The 14,924-nt window shown below is 44.2% G+C and overlaps 1 protein-coding gene across 1 annotated transcript; it reads left to right on the top strand.

Annotated features, from left to right (window-relative positions):
• The first annotated feature begins 9,061 nt into the window (after positions 1-9,061).
• On the top strand, positions 9,062-10,128 carry C1H21orf140 (chromosome 1 C21orf140 homolog). The gene has a single exon (XM_006126013.5). It carries the CDS (start codon positions 9,076-9,078, stop codon positions 9,973-9,975), a length of 900 nt encoding a protein of 299 aa, XP_006126075.3. The 5' UTR covers positions 9,062-9,075; the 3' UTR covers positions 9,976-10,128.
• The last annotated feature ends 4,796 nt before the right edge of the window (positions 10,129-14,924 follow it).

Raw genomic sequence — 14,924 nt, 5'->3', positions numbered from 1 at the left:
CCAATGTAGTAGCCAATACAGTCACCCCTTGGTTTTTGCACAAGCCCCTTGCTGATTTTATAGGAAGTTCTGTGCACAGAGAAATGGTAGATTGTAACCTGTATATACCTTGTGTGGTTATTACTTGTTTTGACTAGTGCGCATATCAATGTCAAGTTAGAACTGTCCTCAAGGAAGAAGAAAGCATGAAATAGGCTCCTTATAGCTGTTTTCTTTATTTCTAGAGTGGAATCATAAAATGGATTTCAACCACTCAGAAACCAACTCTTCCCTGTGGAATTTTTTACAGCTGTACGTGGAAGAGAGGAAAAATGTTAGGCTCAATAATTTCACCAGCCCAGCCTTGAAGGAGCAAGAGGAGATAACGGCCTCTCTTTACATCCTTATCATCGTTGGTTTTTTTGGTTTCCTCCTTTTCTCCATGATGATCAGCAATATCATTTCTAACAAGCCTGAAAACTACATTGACTATCTCTATTCTGGGAAGTTCAATGGCCAGGGAAGTGAGAGAGGACTTCATAGAAAAGAAAGCAAAGACATGTTGGTAACTATTAGCAAAAAAGTCATGGTGGACTCCAACAACAATAGGGAATGTCAAAAAACTGACAGCAATAACAATGAGCCTGAGACACCAAACCAAGAAGCAGCTCTGAGAAATATATGAAAGAGCATGTATGGGCCTTCTTTAAAGGAAGAACATGAATTGGAAGGTAATTTTATTGGTCACAAACGTGAGATAGTGGTAGCCCTGGCTAGTGGCGGAACATAGCACAGCCCAGTGTGGTGCAAGTTTCCCACGCAGAACTGTGAAAGCACCTCCTCAAACCTGATGTGCAACACAACAGCCTTGATATACCAGCGCTGGCCCTGTGCAGAATTGACTGGAAATCAAGTCCAAACTTGTGTGACTCTTTTGTATTCTCTTTTGTAATGTGTTTTTATAATGAACCTCTCAAAAAAACCTCCACCTCCTCCTCTTCCCTCCTTGTGCTCCTGTTTTATCACTGCATGTGCTAGTGGTTTTGCTAGTCGTGTTGGCATTGTTGTTATTATTAGTAGTAGTTATCTATTTATTTGTTTAGCACCAACCATCTCTTTGTGGCTGTATGTTATGCAAAAATAAAGACTGTCGACAGTCTCTGGCAAACGGTGCTATGGTTTAAGTCAAGATTACCATGAATCCACAGGGTCTGGTGTATGCCCTGGCCCTGCCTGTAGCCAATCTCTGGGGAGTGAACTATTTAATGTGCCTGTCCCAGGAACACACACAATTCTATGACCCCTGGCCTCCAAGGCTGAGACTAGTCATTCAGCAACAGTGATCCCTGACTCTCTGCAGTTCCCTGCAGTGAATCAGAGGACCCAGACTCCTGTGGGATGATTGTCCTGTACCCCTTCAGGCTATAACACTCTCAGGATGCCTTCCTTCTCCAAACAAGGTAGCCGGTTATTAGTCACCTGGCACACAGCCTCTTACATTCCTTAGGTTAGCAACCAGAGGCAAAGGTTAAGCCATAGTCTGTTCTTGCCAGACCAGTGCCATGATCTAGCCAAGCTGTGATAAAGTCCATCCCTGGCTCCCTCACCCCGTCTCTTTCTTCTTAGTGTCTGGTGAGAGCTGCTGAGTTCCTCCAGCAGCCAGCCCTTATTCCAGCCACCTGACACCTTGTTTCCTTCCTTCTCCAGTTCCGTTTGCATATCCCACCTGCCACCGAGTCCTGCTACTAGGTGTTGGTTGTTCAATCACTGTGGGGTGGGACAGGTACGTGTGTGAATTTCCTTGTCTTTCTGGATCCTGTGTTGATCTGGGTCATTTTCAATCAGTTCATTAAGGACTGAACCGTCAATGGCCAACACTCTTCCATCAACTATGCTTCTCATTTTGGTAGAGTATGGGAGTCAACAAGAGAATGCTCAGCAGTCAATTTATAGCATCTATAACACTGGCCCTTGCTGGATCAATTGCTGTCCATCAATCCAGTGAGCAGAGTAACCATGCCCTGGCTAGCAATGCAAAATACAGAGGGAAATAGAGGCATGCATAGGCTTCATTAAAAACATTATAGCAAATTCCCACTTTGTCACAGCAGGACACACTGAGAAATCCAGGGACTGGCACAAACAGTGTGATTTTTTTTTAAGTAAATGAAGTAAAGGTACTTCTCATGGGCCTCGAGGAAGAAAGAGAAGGTGCTCATTTGGCAAACAGGTCTAGGGATGGTATTTGGCATTATTCCTCCCATCTCACAGGAAGCCCCTTGGCATACACAGGCCCTGCTCCAAGGCCAGGGGCTTCAGAACATGTGTAGAAGGGAGGGGGTGCGCTGGTGCTAGAACTTTGCCCCACCACCTATTTCTCTTTCCCCTGAGGCCACTCCCCCTGATCAGGCTGGAAGCTGGAGCTTGGTGATGGTCAGAGCCACCCAGGGCATGTCCACACAGCAGGGCTAAAAATGAAATAAACTACACAACTTGAGCTACGTCAATTGCGTAGCTGAAGTTGAAATAGCTTAGTTCGACTTTTGGTTCTGTCAGCACAGCAGGAAGTCTGAGATAGAGCACTCTCCCTCCGACTTCCCTTACTCCTCATTAGAAAGTGTAAGAAGTCCTCTAGCTCGACATTGTTTCAACGTTATGTCAAAATAACTGCTTGTAGTGTAGACACAGACTATGTTATTTTGGAATAAAGTCAGTTATTCTACAGTAACGCTGCTGTGTAGACATAGCCTCAGAGAGCAGCCTCTGGCCTGTGTCCCTGCCTCCTGGGATGTACCAGGGTAGGTGAAGGGTCCGGGACTGCTTTTTGAGGTAGGAGAGTTTATCTCCTTATCAGCACTGCGGCTACCACTCCATGCCTGCCTGTGGCTACTACGCCCATGTTAAAAAGTGGACAGGCAGGTCTCCCTGGTTCCAGCACTCCTGCTCAAAGCCCACTCAGATCAGTGGGATTCATTTTGTTGACTCCAGAGGATTGTGGATGAGTCCAATAGTGTGGCTATGGACGTGTGACAAGGCACAAGGGCTACTTTCAGGCTCTGTGGCACTTCCCATAACAATTCTAGTGGAATTTCATTGGAGAATTCCCTCTGCATTTAATAGTAGCCTAGCCAGCCTAAGCTCATATGAACCCTCCAACTCTGCTTCTTTGTGGCGAGCAGGGAGTAGGACACAAGCAGAAGTGAGGCTACTCCAGTGGCAGCAGGATTCTTGATAGGATTCATTTGCCTAGAAAAGGCAGGAGGCTTAGGAAGTAGTAACTAGATTGGACAGATGACCCAAGAACCATAGGCTTCACGATATTGAAGGGTGAATGTTTTGGCTAGCTTTTTCTGGGCTCAATCCCATTGCCTCCTCCACTGAAGGACAGTCCCTCCGGAGGGCCACCAATTCCAACTGGAGTGGGATTTACCGAATCAGTCACCTTGGGAGAAGTGGTGGAGTAGGGGCAGGGCAGGGCGCAGCAGGTGTGGGAAGAGGCAGGGCAGAGCCTGGGGCAGAGAGAGGGATTGTCCCAGGCCCTGCACCTTCTTAGGGCTGGTCCTGACTACAGTGATTGAGTTGCAGTTTTCACAGCAGACTACAGGCAGTCCCCGGGTTACGTACAAGATAGGGACTGTAGGTTTGTTCTTAAGTTGAATTTGTACGTAAGTCGGAACTGGTACATATTGTAGGGGAAACGCTAGCCAAACATTTTTTTTAGTTTTGGATAGCATAGGGAAAGGTTAACTCCCCTCTAATGTTTGTTTTGCTGTCTGTTCCCCTGTTCAGAAGATTTCACATCTATTTCTGTCCCTGTGACAAACTCAGGACTAAAGGAGTAACTCATCAAATACCAAACAGCTCTGCACCATGCTTTGAGCTAATAGCTTTATTTCCACACACCACCCAGGGTTCTAGGAGGAGGGTCCTTTTTTTGCTAACACAATGAGGCCAGCACTTTGTTTGTTTTGGTGGAGTCTTTGTTTGCCCAGGGAGCCCAGCATGTATAGGGGGAGGAGGGGCGGAGAGGCTGCTTTTGTCTGCTGTTCGGCAGCCTGTTGCTCAGGGGAGGGGGCAGCCTGTTGCTGGCAGGAGGGGAGGGGGGAGGTGTGCAGGATGCGAGGCGGCGGAGGGGGGGGCAGCGGGCGTGGGGAGGCACTTTTCCTCTGCCCGGCAGCTCTGCGGGATCCCTGTCCCTGTGGCCAGCTGCTGCAGGCAGAGGCCAGTTGGAGCCGGCCGAAGAGGAGGAGGAGGTGGATTCTAGGACCCAGGTGAGCGAGCCCCGGGGACGCTGCTGCGCTCCGGGAGCCCGGCATGTATAGAGGGGAGGAGGGGCAGAGAGGCTGCTTTTGTCTGTTCAGCAGCCTGTTGCTCAGGGGAGGGGGCAGCCTGTTGCTGGCAGGGAGGTGGGGGGGGGGCAGCGGGCGTGGGGAGGCACTTTTCCTCTGCCCGGCAGCTCTGCGGGACCCCAGTCGGAGCCGGCCCGAGGAGGAGGAGGATCCTAGGACCCAGGTGAGCGAGCCCCGGGAATGCTGCTGCGCATGTGCGGGAGTTGCCTCACCCGTTCGTATCTAGGGATCCAACGTAAGTCGGGGACTGCCTGTATTCAAAACCAAACTATTTAAAACCAAGAACACTGCACATTTTAAAGTTGAGAAAAAAATTAAGACTTTAAGGCATACCAGGGCCACTGCAAGCAGGAAAAGAAAATAAACAGGCTTAGGAACTCTGGGCAGCTCTTTCCATGGAATGAAAAGGGGAAGGTCAAGTCCTCTAGTTGTTAATCAAGTAAAACTTCTATTGCCATGAATGCCGTCATTCATAGATATTGACATCAGAGTGAACATGTCACTACAGGTTGAACCTCTCTAGTCCAGTACCCTCAGGACCTGACTGGTGCTGATCCAGAGAATTTGCTGAACCACAGGAAGTCAATATTTGTCTAGCAGGATTACCAATTCTTCCACCGCATACTGGGCTCTTAGAAGACATTTAGTGGTGAATCAGAGGAACATCACAGCACAGAACACCAAGGCTACGTCTAGACTGGCCCCAAATTCCGGAAAAGGGATGCAAAGCAGGTAAGTCAGCATAGGGAAATCCGCGGGGGATTTAAATATCCCCCGCGGATTTAAATAAACATGTCCGCCGCTTTTTTTCCGGCTTGGGGAAAAGCCGGAAAAAAAGCGTCTAGACTGGCGCGATCCTCCGGAATAAAGCCCTACTTTCAAGTAGGAATAAGAGATCCTCCGGAAAAGGGCTTTATTTATTTATTTATAAAGCCCTTTTCCGGAGGATCTCTTATTCCTACTTGAAAGTAGGGCTTTATTCCGGAGGATCGCGCCAGTCTAGACGCTTTTTTTCCGGCTTTTCCCCAAGCCGGAAAAAAAGCGGCGGACATGTTTATTTAAATCCGCGGGGGATATTTAAATCCCCCGCGGATTTCCCTATGCTGACTTACCTGCTTTGCATCCCTTTTCCGGAATTTGGGGCCAGTCTAGACGTAGCCCAAGAGCCAAGACTGGTGGCTGTAAACAAACTTTATGGGACCATGGCAAACTTAGCTACAACCATGATAAGTGGACATCTGGCTAACTAAAATCATGTCGGACCACGGATGTTGCCGGAATAGAGAGTGCCAGACTACAAGGTTCAACCTGTAACTGTACACATACTCAAATATCTCAGCCATCTTATCCAGGGCTATGTATTTTATACACACTAACTTAGGGACAACATTTTTCGGCATTAAACACACTGGAACTCATGATATTTTCTCATACTTCCTTTTCTCAAACTCAGAACAAAAAAAGACAAAACAAAAAGATAAAATTGCACAGCAGCCATTGGTCTACAACCCAGTCTGAGGCAAAACCTGCCACCCTTTGAGGTTTAAGTAATCCCCTCTCATCAAGCTCTCATTCTTTCTTGCATCATCCTTCCTAAACTCTCTGCTGCTTTTCATGCTGTCTACCATGACATCCTTGCTGGAGCATCAGAGAACTGACTGCCTTGGGTCTGCTCACATCTATCAGAGTCTTCTTTTTGTGCAGCATGCAGTAGAGAGATAGGCTAGTTCAGTGGACAGGGAACTAGTCCTGATAGAGTTAGGTATTTACTCCCTCCCTCACCTTCATGGACTTCCTGAATGACCTCATACCAATGTCTTCGGTTCAGAAACTCCTTTAGATGCTTAACTGCATCTTGGATGCCTAAAACCATAAGGGTTTTAGGCATCCAAGATGCAGTTAAGCATCTAAAGGAGTTTACACAACATCTAACCTTCCAGGTGCTTTTGAAAATCTCACTAGGTGACTAAATACCTTTGAAAATCTGGCCTTTAGTCTCTTTGTGCTTCCGTGCCCCACCTGTACAATAGGGATAATAGCCCTGCTCTGCCTTACAGAGGAGTTGTGAGGAGAAATAGGTTAGCCAATGTGAGGCCCTCTGGTACTATGGTGACTGGGCCACATAATATAATAGGGGAGCTCTCTACAACACTATGCATCTGATGAAGTGGGTTCCAGCCCCCAAAAGCTTATGCCCCCTAGTCTTTAAGGTGTCATAGGAGTCCTCATTGTTTCTGCTGAAATAGATTAACACAGCTACCCCTCTGAAACTTCCTTACACCACTATTACCACTTCCTTTGGTTTTGGTCCCTTCTTTTTACTTAGAACCTTGAAATCTCCTTTTTTGTGTGCAGGTAACCTTGGCTCAGAGGAGGGCTTGGCAGTATTTCTTCTGAGTCCTCTGCATTCTCCCTTCAGACACCTCCTACCTCCTGCAAAGAGATTCCTGTTTTGCAGGCTCCTGTAATGACTTCCAGATCCTTCATTTAATTACCAGCCTTTTCTTATCTTAATGAACCTACCTCTGTTTATAAACAAAATACTGACTCCCTGTCCCAGGGGCATAAACTGGGGACTAGTGCCTTTCCTCTGAAGGACTCATATTCCAAATAAATGCTGCCCTGTCATTAAGAGCTCCATCTAGGAACACAACTCCTGAATGGAAATATCTTTGCCTCCCCTAAATGGCTTCCCTGGATTAGGCCTTGCCATGTGGCCCATTGCCTTGGGTGGTGACTTCCATTGTTTTCAGCTATTTTGCTGCATAAAGGATCTTAATTTCTTTATCCAGAAAAACTTAAAAAACAACAAATAGTCTAGTAGCCCCTTATAGACTAACAAAACATAAGTGAACTGCTTTTGGAAAGGTGGGACTAATCATAATATGTACAATTAAGCTCTTATATGTCTATGTAGGATCAGGACCTAACACTGAAAGCCCACACTCTGCTAATAAATATACACAAGTGTTGACTTGTGGTCTATCCCCATATAATGGATTATGTAGTATAGGTTCATCCAACAATTTTCCAGTATGCATGATCTACATCTTCCATCTCTTAGCAGAGGAGGTAGTTGCAGGCAGGAATACATCTCAAAATTGCCAGTCTTGCATTCTCGCTGTAACAAGGCTCTAGTAAATGGAGGATCACTCATTATCCTTACCAAGCAGAACCAGCTTCAAAACCAGGGTGACAGCTCACCTGCATTAGTCACTGGTGATGGTTTTCCTGCCCTCCCTTCACATGTATTGTGGGCTGACAGAATTCTCACCAGCTGATTCACAGAAAAAAAAAAAAAAAAGGCAGTGAATGCCCACTTAGGGAATGGAAGTGGTAAGGAGAGGAATGTTACAGAAGTCATTGTGTAGGCTGATGGTATGCTCTGTTCAGAGAGGGCACGAACATATACACAATATTCAGAGACTGAAGAATTCATGCCAGAGAATTTACTTGTGTAATCCAGCCAAGAAACCTGATTATCTGCCAAGTAGGTACATGTAAAGTGAGAAAGTTAGCAATCCCAAGGTTAGCACTTACAGATTTTTGCAGCAGAAACAAATTTCTGTGTACCCCTTGAGGTGGGGGGAAAGTTGATAATAATTAAGTCTCAAAATACACCTCTCCCATTTTCAGCCCTCCACACAAAAACTTTCTTCATTCTATTCCCCCAACCACATAAATGCCAATTTTCAGGGGAAACAGAGATGAAGGTGATCCACCAACATCCTATCTCCACATGACCTGCATCCCCAATCTGGCCTTAGTTCTCCCTCTCATCACCGTTTCCTTCCCCACTTCTTTGCTTTGCTTCCTAGGGTAAGAACTAGTGCTAGATTCACAAGGAGGACTTAGATGTAGGCAGAAGGGATCCCTAGTTTGTGAATCGCTCTGGGGCATAGAAATAAGTTAGCACCATGCTGCGGGGCAGTTTCTGGACTTAGGCGGCTGGGCGCCTGCCCAGGCATTTTATTGGTAGAAACGTAGGGTATGTCTACGCAGCAAAAACCTCAACCCTGCCATGGCAACTCCCAGGGCCTGGTCTGTTGACTTGGGTTCATGCTACGTGAGTAAAACTACCCGAGTAGACATTCAGGACTTCCCCCTTCACTGTGGGAGGCTGTTTGTGGTATAGATATAGCCTTAAGCACCAGAGGGTTGGGTGGCAGCTGAGCAGGAGATTGTGAATTTCAGTGGCTTCTAAATATTGGACTTAGTCACCTACAATGGCAGTTAGGCATAAGATCCTCTTGTGAAACCCACCTCTAGCAGCCTTCTACTTGCCCTGCCTTCGAAAGGACTCTTGCCGCCACTTTGGCATATGTGTTCAGCCAGCGGTTGTGTTAACACCCCCACTCCCAAGCTTTCTCTTTTTCAAATTCAGCCATCACACCCCTGGTTGACCATTGATGCGTGGGACCAAATCTTGGACCTGTAGACTGTAATTCATCCCTGCCTGTATGGTGTGGGCTAAAAGACTTACCCCTCTTAACCAATGTTGTACCTTGCTCATCAACCTCTCTGTGTGGCCTAGTTACTAACACGAGAGGCAAATGCCACACTAAGCTGAAAAGGGCTAAATGAATAAACATGGGGAGATAGACAGGAGAAGAGCAGGATGATTTTCAAAATGAAAAATATCCTGCTGACACAGTCCTTTACAGCTTGCTGCACAACTATGATTTATGTAGTGTAACTGAGCTATTATTTACTGATATCTCCCTGAATTTTAATCAGACATCTGAAAATGCCAGTGCCATGTCCTTTGTCTGTTATGATGCTACTGAATAACACTAGTGTAATGAAAGCCATTATGAGATCATCACTTTCTTACCCTTTATCATCAGAACCTTTTGTGAACTTCAAAGTACGGGGGGGAAGCAACATGTATCGCTTCATAAATCCTCTTTTAAAGCACATCATTCACAGAGGTTCCTTTGACACTGCTGCAAGGATGCAGTGCCTGAAGTATTTACAAACTCTGAGGACTCTGCAGTTTAATGGTCACAACACCATCTTCTTAGGAGAAACTGATATTTCAGAAAGTCTCATAACAGGGGAAAAGTTATCGCATGAAGACGGCCAGAACTGGCCAACGTGGACACTCATTCATGCTGCAAGCAGTCAAGGCTGGGTGCCATGGAGATACAGACTGTTGCTAAGAGATGAATTGCCCATGAAGCAGCATGAAGACATCTTTCAGGAATTGTGCGAGTCTCTGAACAAATTCTATGGGCAATGCATCATTGTGGTGCGAGAGAAGAGGCAACCTAGTGAGCTGCAGGGAAAAGAATTCACTGCTAAGGAGACAATAACTCACACACAGGTTCCATCAGTCACTTACATGTCCAGCATTGAGTGCTGCCCTCAAATTGCACAAGCCAATGGCCATGAGGTTCTCTCCGTGCCTTTGCCCTACAACTATCTCCACCCTATGGATGTAGCGTGGTCTTCTTTGAAGTGGTTTATTATCAACAACAGGAAGGAGTTTTGTCTAAGGTCCATTGAGAGAACTTATTCCTATAGGTGTATCCTGTTCAGTGACTTGGTTGAGAAAGGACTAGAGAAGATGACCCCAAGCAAATGGAAAATAGTGACAAACAAAGTGCGGAGATGGGAGAACTACTACCTTGATACATTTGCTTGAGGGTTTCCTCCTGCAAACATCAACTGCTCTTCAATAAAATAAAAGACCAATTAGCCAGTGGGCAAGCTCTGCTGAGCCACGTCGCTTCTTAAATGCCAGCCTCCAACAGAGACAGTAACAATTATGTTGATAAAAAGATCATGTAAATCTGAATTTTAATCTCTTTATGTGATCCAGGACTAGGTTGGTAAGTGGTGTGTAAGTTCTGGGGCAGATAGATTTCCCTTAATCACAGAAATGGTCCCAAAGCAAAACTAAGGATCCAAACAGCTTGATTATGGGATGAGTTTGGATGCTGACCTGAGTCTGAATATTTCTTTTTCCTTCATCAAATCAAACTCCAGAGATAAAAACACTTGACCTTCAGGGAATTTTGAGTTGGTTCCTGATCTGCAGCTGAATTTTGCAGCTCAGGCCTATCTCTGACCATTTTGGGAGATCTATTCATGAGCAAAGTACAGCTGAGGTGTACATTCCAATGATTTTTATGCTTTACAGGGGAAACAAACCAGAGGAATTCAAGTTAAGTTGACTTTAACATAAAACATAGGTATTGGCATATCACTTCAGACCAGTATCTGACCATGATCAGCACCAGATATTTTGGAAAAATGTGTATTGCATGTTTATTTGAATGGCTTGATCGATGCACTGAAAATCCATCCTACTTTTTCCATCTGTGGAAATTATATAACATAGAAATTAGAGATGGATATGTAAATTACTTAATTAGGAAATCTAGTCCATCCCTTGGGGGATAAGGGAGGAGTCAGAATAGTATCATTTCCCTACAGTATATTTTCTAGTACCTTATGAATATATGCATAGAAGGATTCCTTTTCTCATCTTGTGTTCAGTACTAAAAAGTGCTGCTCTCTGTGGAGGTGGAAGATGAAGAAGTGGTAGTGATAGACTTAAACACTGTAAATGGGAATGGCATTTACGTTACTGAAGGAGTAGAAAATATATGTGAAGAAAAGCTTTTATTGTTCCAGTAGCATGGGCCTGATTGGTGTGAATGAGAAGTAGTTCCTCTCTCAAGTCAATGGAGTTAAATAGCAATAACACTGAGAAGAGAATCAGGCCCAGCGTGTCTTGAGCGATGAAGGACAATAACTGCACAGCCAACACAGGGTTCATTATTTCTTTAACAAGCTGGATGATATACAGGACTATTGTAATGTTTTTCTTGATCTTTGAACAATAACAGCTATGTACTGCACATAGACATGCCAAAGCCCAATACTGAACCCGGGTCTTATAGATCATCAGTCTAATAGTCTCAGCTGAACTAGTGAAGCAACTAGGTGGAACGTCTTCCTTGACCTTTAAACAATAATATTACACTATACACAAGAAAACAATACACAACGAAACGAAAAGCACCTCTAGACAAGCAATAAGCAGAGGCAAGATTCTGAGTTAGTCTAGGGTGAATCCAGAATACAGCCAATGACTTCATTGCTTTACTCTGGATTTATTACGGTAGACGTAAGATCAGAATATGAACCAAACACTAGAACAAAACTAAGTGCTGGACTGCTTCACCAATTCCGCACCTTTCTACTGAGCGTATGTGCCTCTCACTTGCATAACTGTGTTCTTCTTTGAGGGACAGATTGAGACACCTTTTACTCCCACTGATGTCCCCACTGAAGTCAGTGGGACTATCTGCAGAGTCAGGCACTACTCAGTGCAAGTAAAGACCCTTAGCTAAGCAAATGAGAATCTTCCCATCGAATGAAATTTGTCATTATTGTCACTGGTCGCAGAAGAAAGATCTTGTGGTGTGTGTCTCAGTAACCCAGTAGCTTTTAAAAGCTTAACACAGGCGGGAGCTTTTCATCCTAAATTATTTTGCACAACTGAGAGCAATTGCAACCCATTCTCTATGGGATTTTGGAACCTTATAAGTTGATGGAAAACCAAATGGCTAATTTAGATCTTGGGGACACCAAGCACAGTGGTCTTCAGGCCAATGACTAGGGCTCCTCAGGCAGTACAGTAATACAAATAATCCATAATTATATAGTTCTGACTGGGTTGATCATTTAGGGTGACAAGCAATTTCTATTACTAATCATGTGGTAATAATAGGCTATTAACAAATAACATGCATTCATTTCCCAGCAGAGGGCATTTAAACTTGCATGGCTGAGTCGAATAAATGCTTTATATGGTTTTAAGTTGCTGTGATTTCATTGTAGTCTCACCAGCTACGGCCCTTGTAGTATAATCCAATACTTTTGATCATTATGGCTGTCTAGACTGGCCAGTTTTTCCGGAAAATCAGCCGCTTTTCCGGAAAAACTTGCCAGCTGTCTACACTGGCCGCTTGAATTTCCGCAAAAGCACTGACGAACTCATGCTGCTCCCGTTCGGGCAAAAGTCCTTTTGCGCAAAACTTTTGCGCAAAAGGACCAGTGTAGACAGCTCAGACTTGTTTTCCGCAAAAAAGCCCTGATCGCGAAAATGGCGATTGGGGCTTTTTTGCAGAAAAGCGCGTCTAGATTGGCATGGACGCTTTTCTGCAAAAAGTGCTCTAGACGCTCTGTTCTGAAAATGCTTTTAATGGAAAACTTTTCCGTTAAAAGCATTTCCGGAAAATCATGCCAGTCTAGACCTAGCCTACTTGTTATCAAAGCATATATCTTAATTTCTGTCCCCATCTCTCTTTGTGGGCAGGGCTAAAGCTGAAATAAGCTATGCAACTTGAGCTACATCAATTGTGTAGCTCAAGTTGAAATAGCTTATTTCAGCTTTTGGCTCTGTCTATACAGCAGGAAGTCCGAGAAAGAGCACTCTTCCTCTGACTTCCTTTATTCCTCATAAAATGACGGTTACAGGAGTCAGAGTAAGAAGTCCTCCAGCTTGACAGTATTTTGAAATTATGTCGAAATAACTTTTGTACTTTAGACGTGCACTTATTAATGTCAATTATTCCGAAATAACACAGCTGTGTAGATGTAGCCTGTGTGATTAAACTGTAAAGTCAAGAAACTCTGAATAAAGGTTAGAGGTCACATGAGAGCTGGATGCCAATTCTAATATTGATGAAAGAGCCAGTGCTCAAGGCAAGCCGGAATGCAAATAGCTTCAAATTACATACTATCTCACCAGCTAATTGGTTCTGAAGCGGAAACACTTTTTCAAGGAGCAGTCTATCAATGAAAACTTTTTGCTCCGGTTCATGAAGCAGGAATGCAATGACTAGATCAATACCAAATTTCGTAGTCGTCTAACAATATGTCCAAGTATTCCATGCATGGAAATTTAGTAGGGCATTAAGGCTGACCAGGGAAAAAGGGAAGTGTCTCACATTTTTATTTATTAATCATAAGCCCAATTTATTTTTACACACATATTCTGGGGCATTAGAATAGTCTGCCTGGATAGTTTGCCTGCGTTTCAGCTATTTTGTGTGAGAACAAGTGACAGCGGTGTACTCTATGACAGAGTACACAACCCGTTGTTGCTGTGATTTGGGCCGGCCGATATTTTCTTTTCCCAGCTCGGCACCTGATATACACATGGTGGGGGTGGGGAGAAGCAGCAGGCGAGCGGAGCGGCATTTAAAGGCACTTAAAAATTTTTTTTAATCTATTTATTTATTTATTGCTCAGCCAAAATTTTCCTGGGGGTCACGAGTACAAAAAGGGTGCGCACCACTGCTCTAAGAGCCACAGGCAAACATAAGAAATAGGAATAAGTTTCCAGTGTTCTCTAGCAATAAGACAGCCCTTGATTTTTATAAGATAGCCTCTGGGATTTGTCATTTTCCTATGCTCTGCAAAGGCTCAACATTATGACAGACTTTATTTTGTGGTGGTCTCTTGGAATCCATTCATGCCACTCTATAAGTTAGCCTCAGGCGGCTGCTGAAAGATGCTACTTCCGTAGCTGCTTCTATAGCCCTTCCCATCTGTGCTGGCCCTAGGGCTACAGGAATGCTCAGGTTTAACACAGGAAATGGCCAATACAATTTTAAAGAAGGACCAGCTTCAAAGCGAGTCAGTACAAGCGGCTATCAAGCACATATTATTCCACTCCACTTCACGTTCAGAGTGAAATGGGAAAGCTCCCACCTCCCAAAGCCTTAACTGTGCTTCTCAGTTCAGATTGGTACTTGACAATTTCATGTGATTGCTACAATAACCCATGGAGCAAATCCCATTGTGGATGGGATGGAGTGGAGGGAAGGGGAGTAAACAGAAATTAGAAAGAGGAAGTCACAAGAGAAAGGAATAGGATAGTAAAAGGGGAACAAATTATATATAAAGTGAGAGCATAGAGCAAGTGGTTATAAAACTGAAAAAAAGAAAAGTGAAAAAGGGGTTGAGAATTCAAACTTCAAGCAAAAGCACTAAAAAACAAGCAACACAGATGTAAAATAATGGGAGTCCATGCTATCATTTTTATGATCAATGAAAAATAACCGTTCTAAATAATTTGCAGCTACTACAGTCCTATTTATCTGAGGCTCTCCAAGCAGACACATTTAAAAACATATTTTAAAATAATCATCTGACAATACAGAGTTGTCGCTGCTCAAATCATGTGATAGTGCAGGACTGTTTAGAAGGAAAGTCAATACTAAAAGTTAAAAGACATAGTTAAAGAACACTAGCAACTTGGCATTTTTCAGGTGATTCACTGAAAATACATAGCTCTGTTGAAACCAAAGAACTTCTGAATAAGAAATCCAAACCCAATCCGAGATTCCATGGCTCCCTGGTGTTAGAAGATGTTCTTATTTGTCCCTGATTCTTCTTCACATATGCAGTATGGGCCAAATGCAGGGAAACCTTCCATAATGTATCCCTTTCAGAAGGGCTGGTAGAAAAGAACTTGTATGCTCATGCATCTGTTATCCCTACTCATTTGTTTCTGTAGCATAAACACTGGCACACCTTTAACATTTCTGGGAACACAAACACCCACGCCATCCT

This window comes from Pelodiscus sinensis, chromosome 1, assembly GCF_052426305.1.
Source record: "Pelodiscus sinensis isolate ZL-2025 chromosome 1, ASM5242630v1, whole genome shotgun sequence".
In the NCBI taxonomy this organism is placed as follows: domain Eukaryota; kingdom Metazoa; phylum Chordata; order Testudines; family Trionychidae; genus Pelodiscus; species Pelodiscus sinensis.
This window is presented reverse-complemented; position numbering and strand designations above follow the sequence as displayed.

Coding starts and splice junctions, on each gene's coding strand:
- C1H21orf140 (XM_006126013.5), top strand. CDS start 9,076: ATGCCAGTGCCATGTCCTTTGTCTGTTATGATGCTACTGAATAACACT.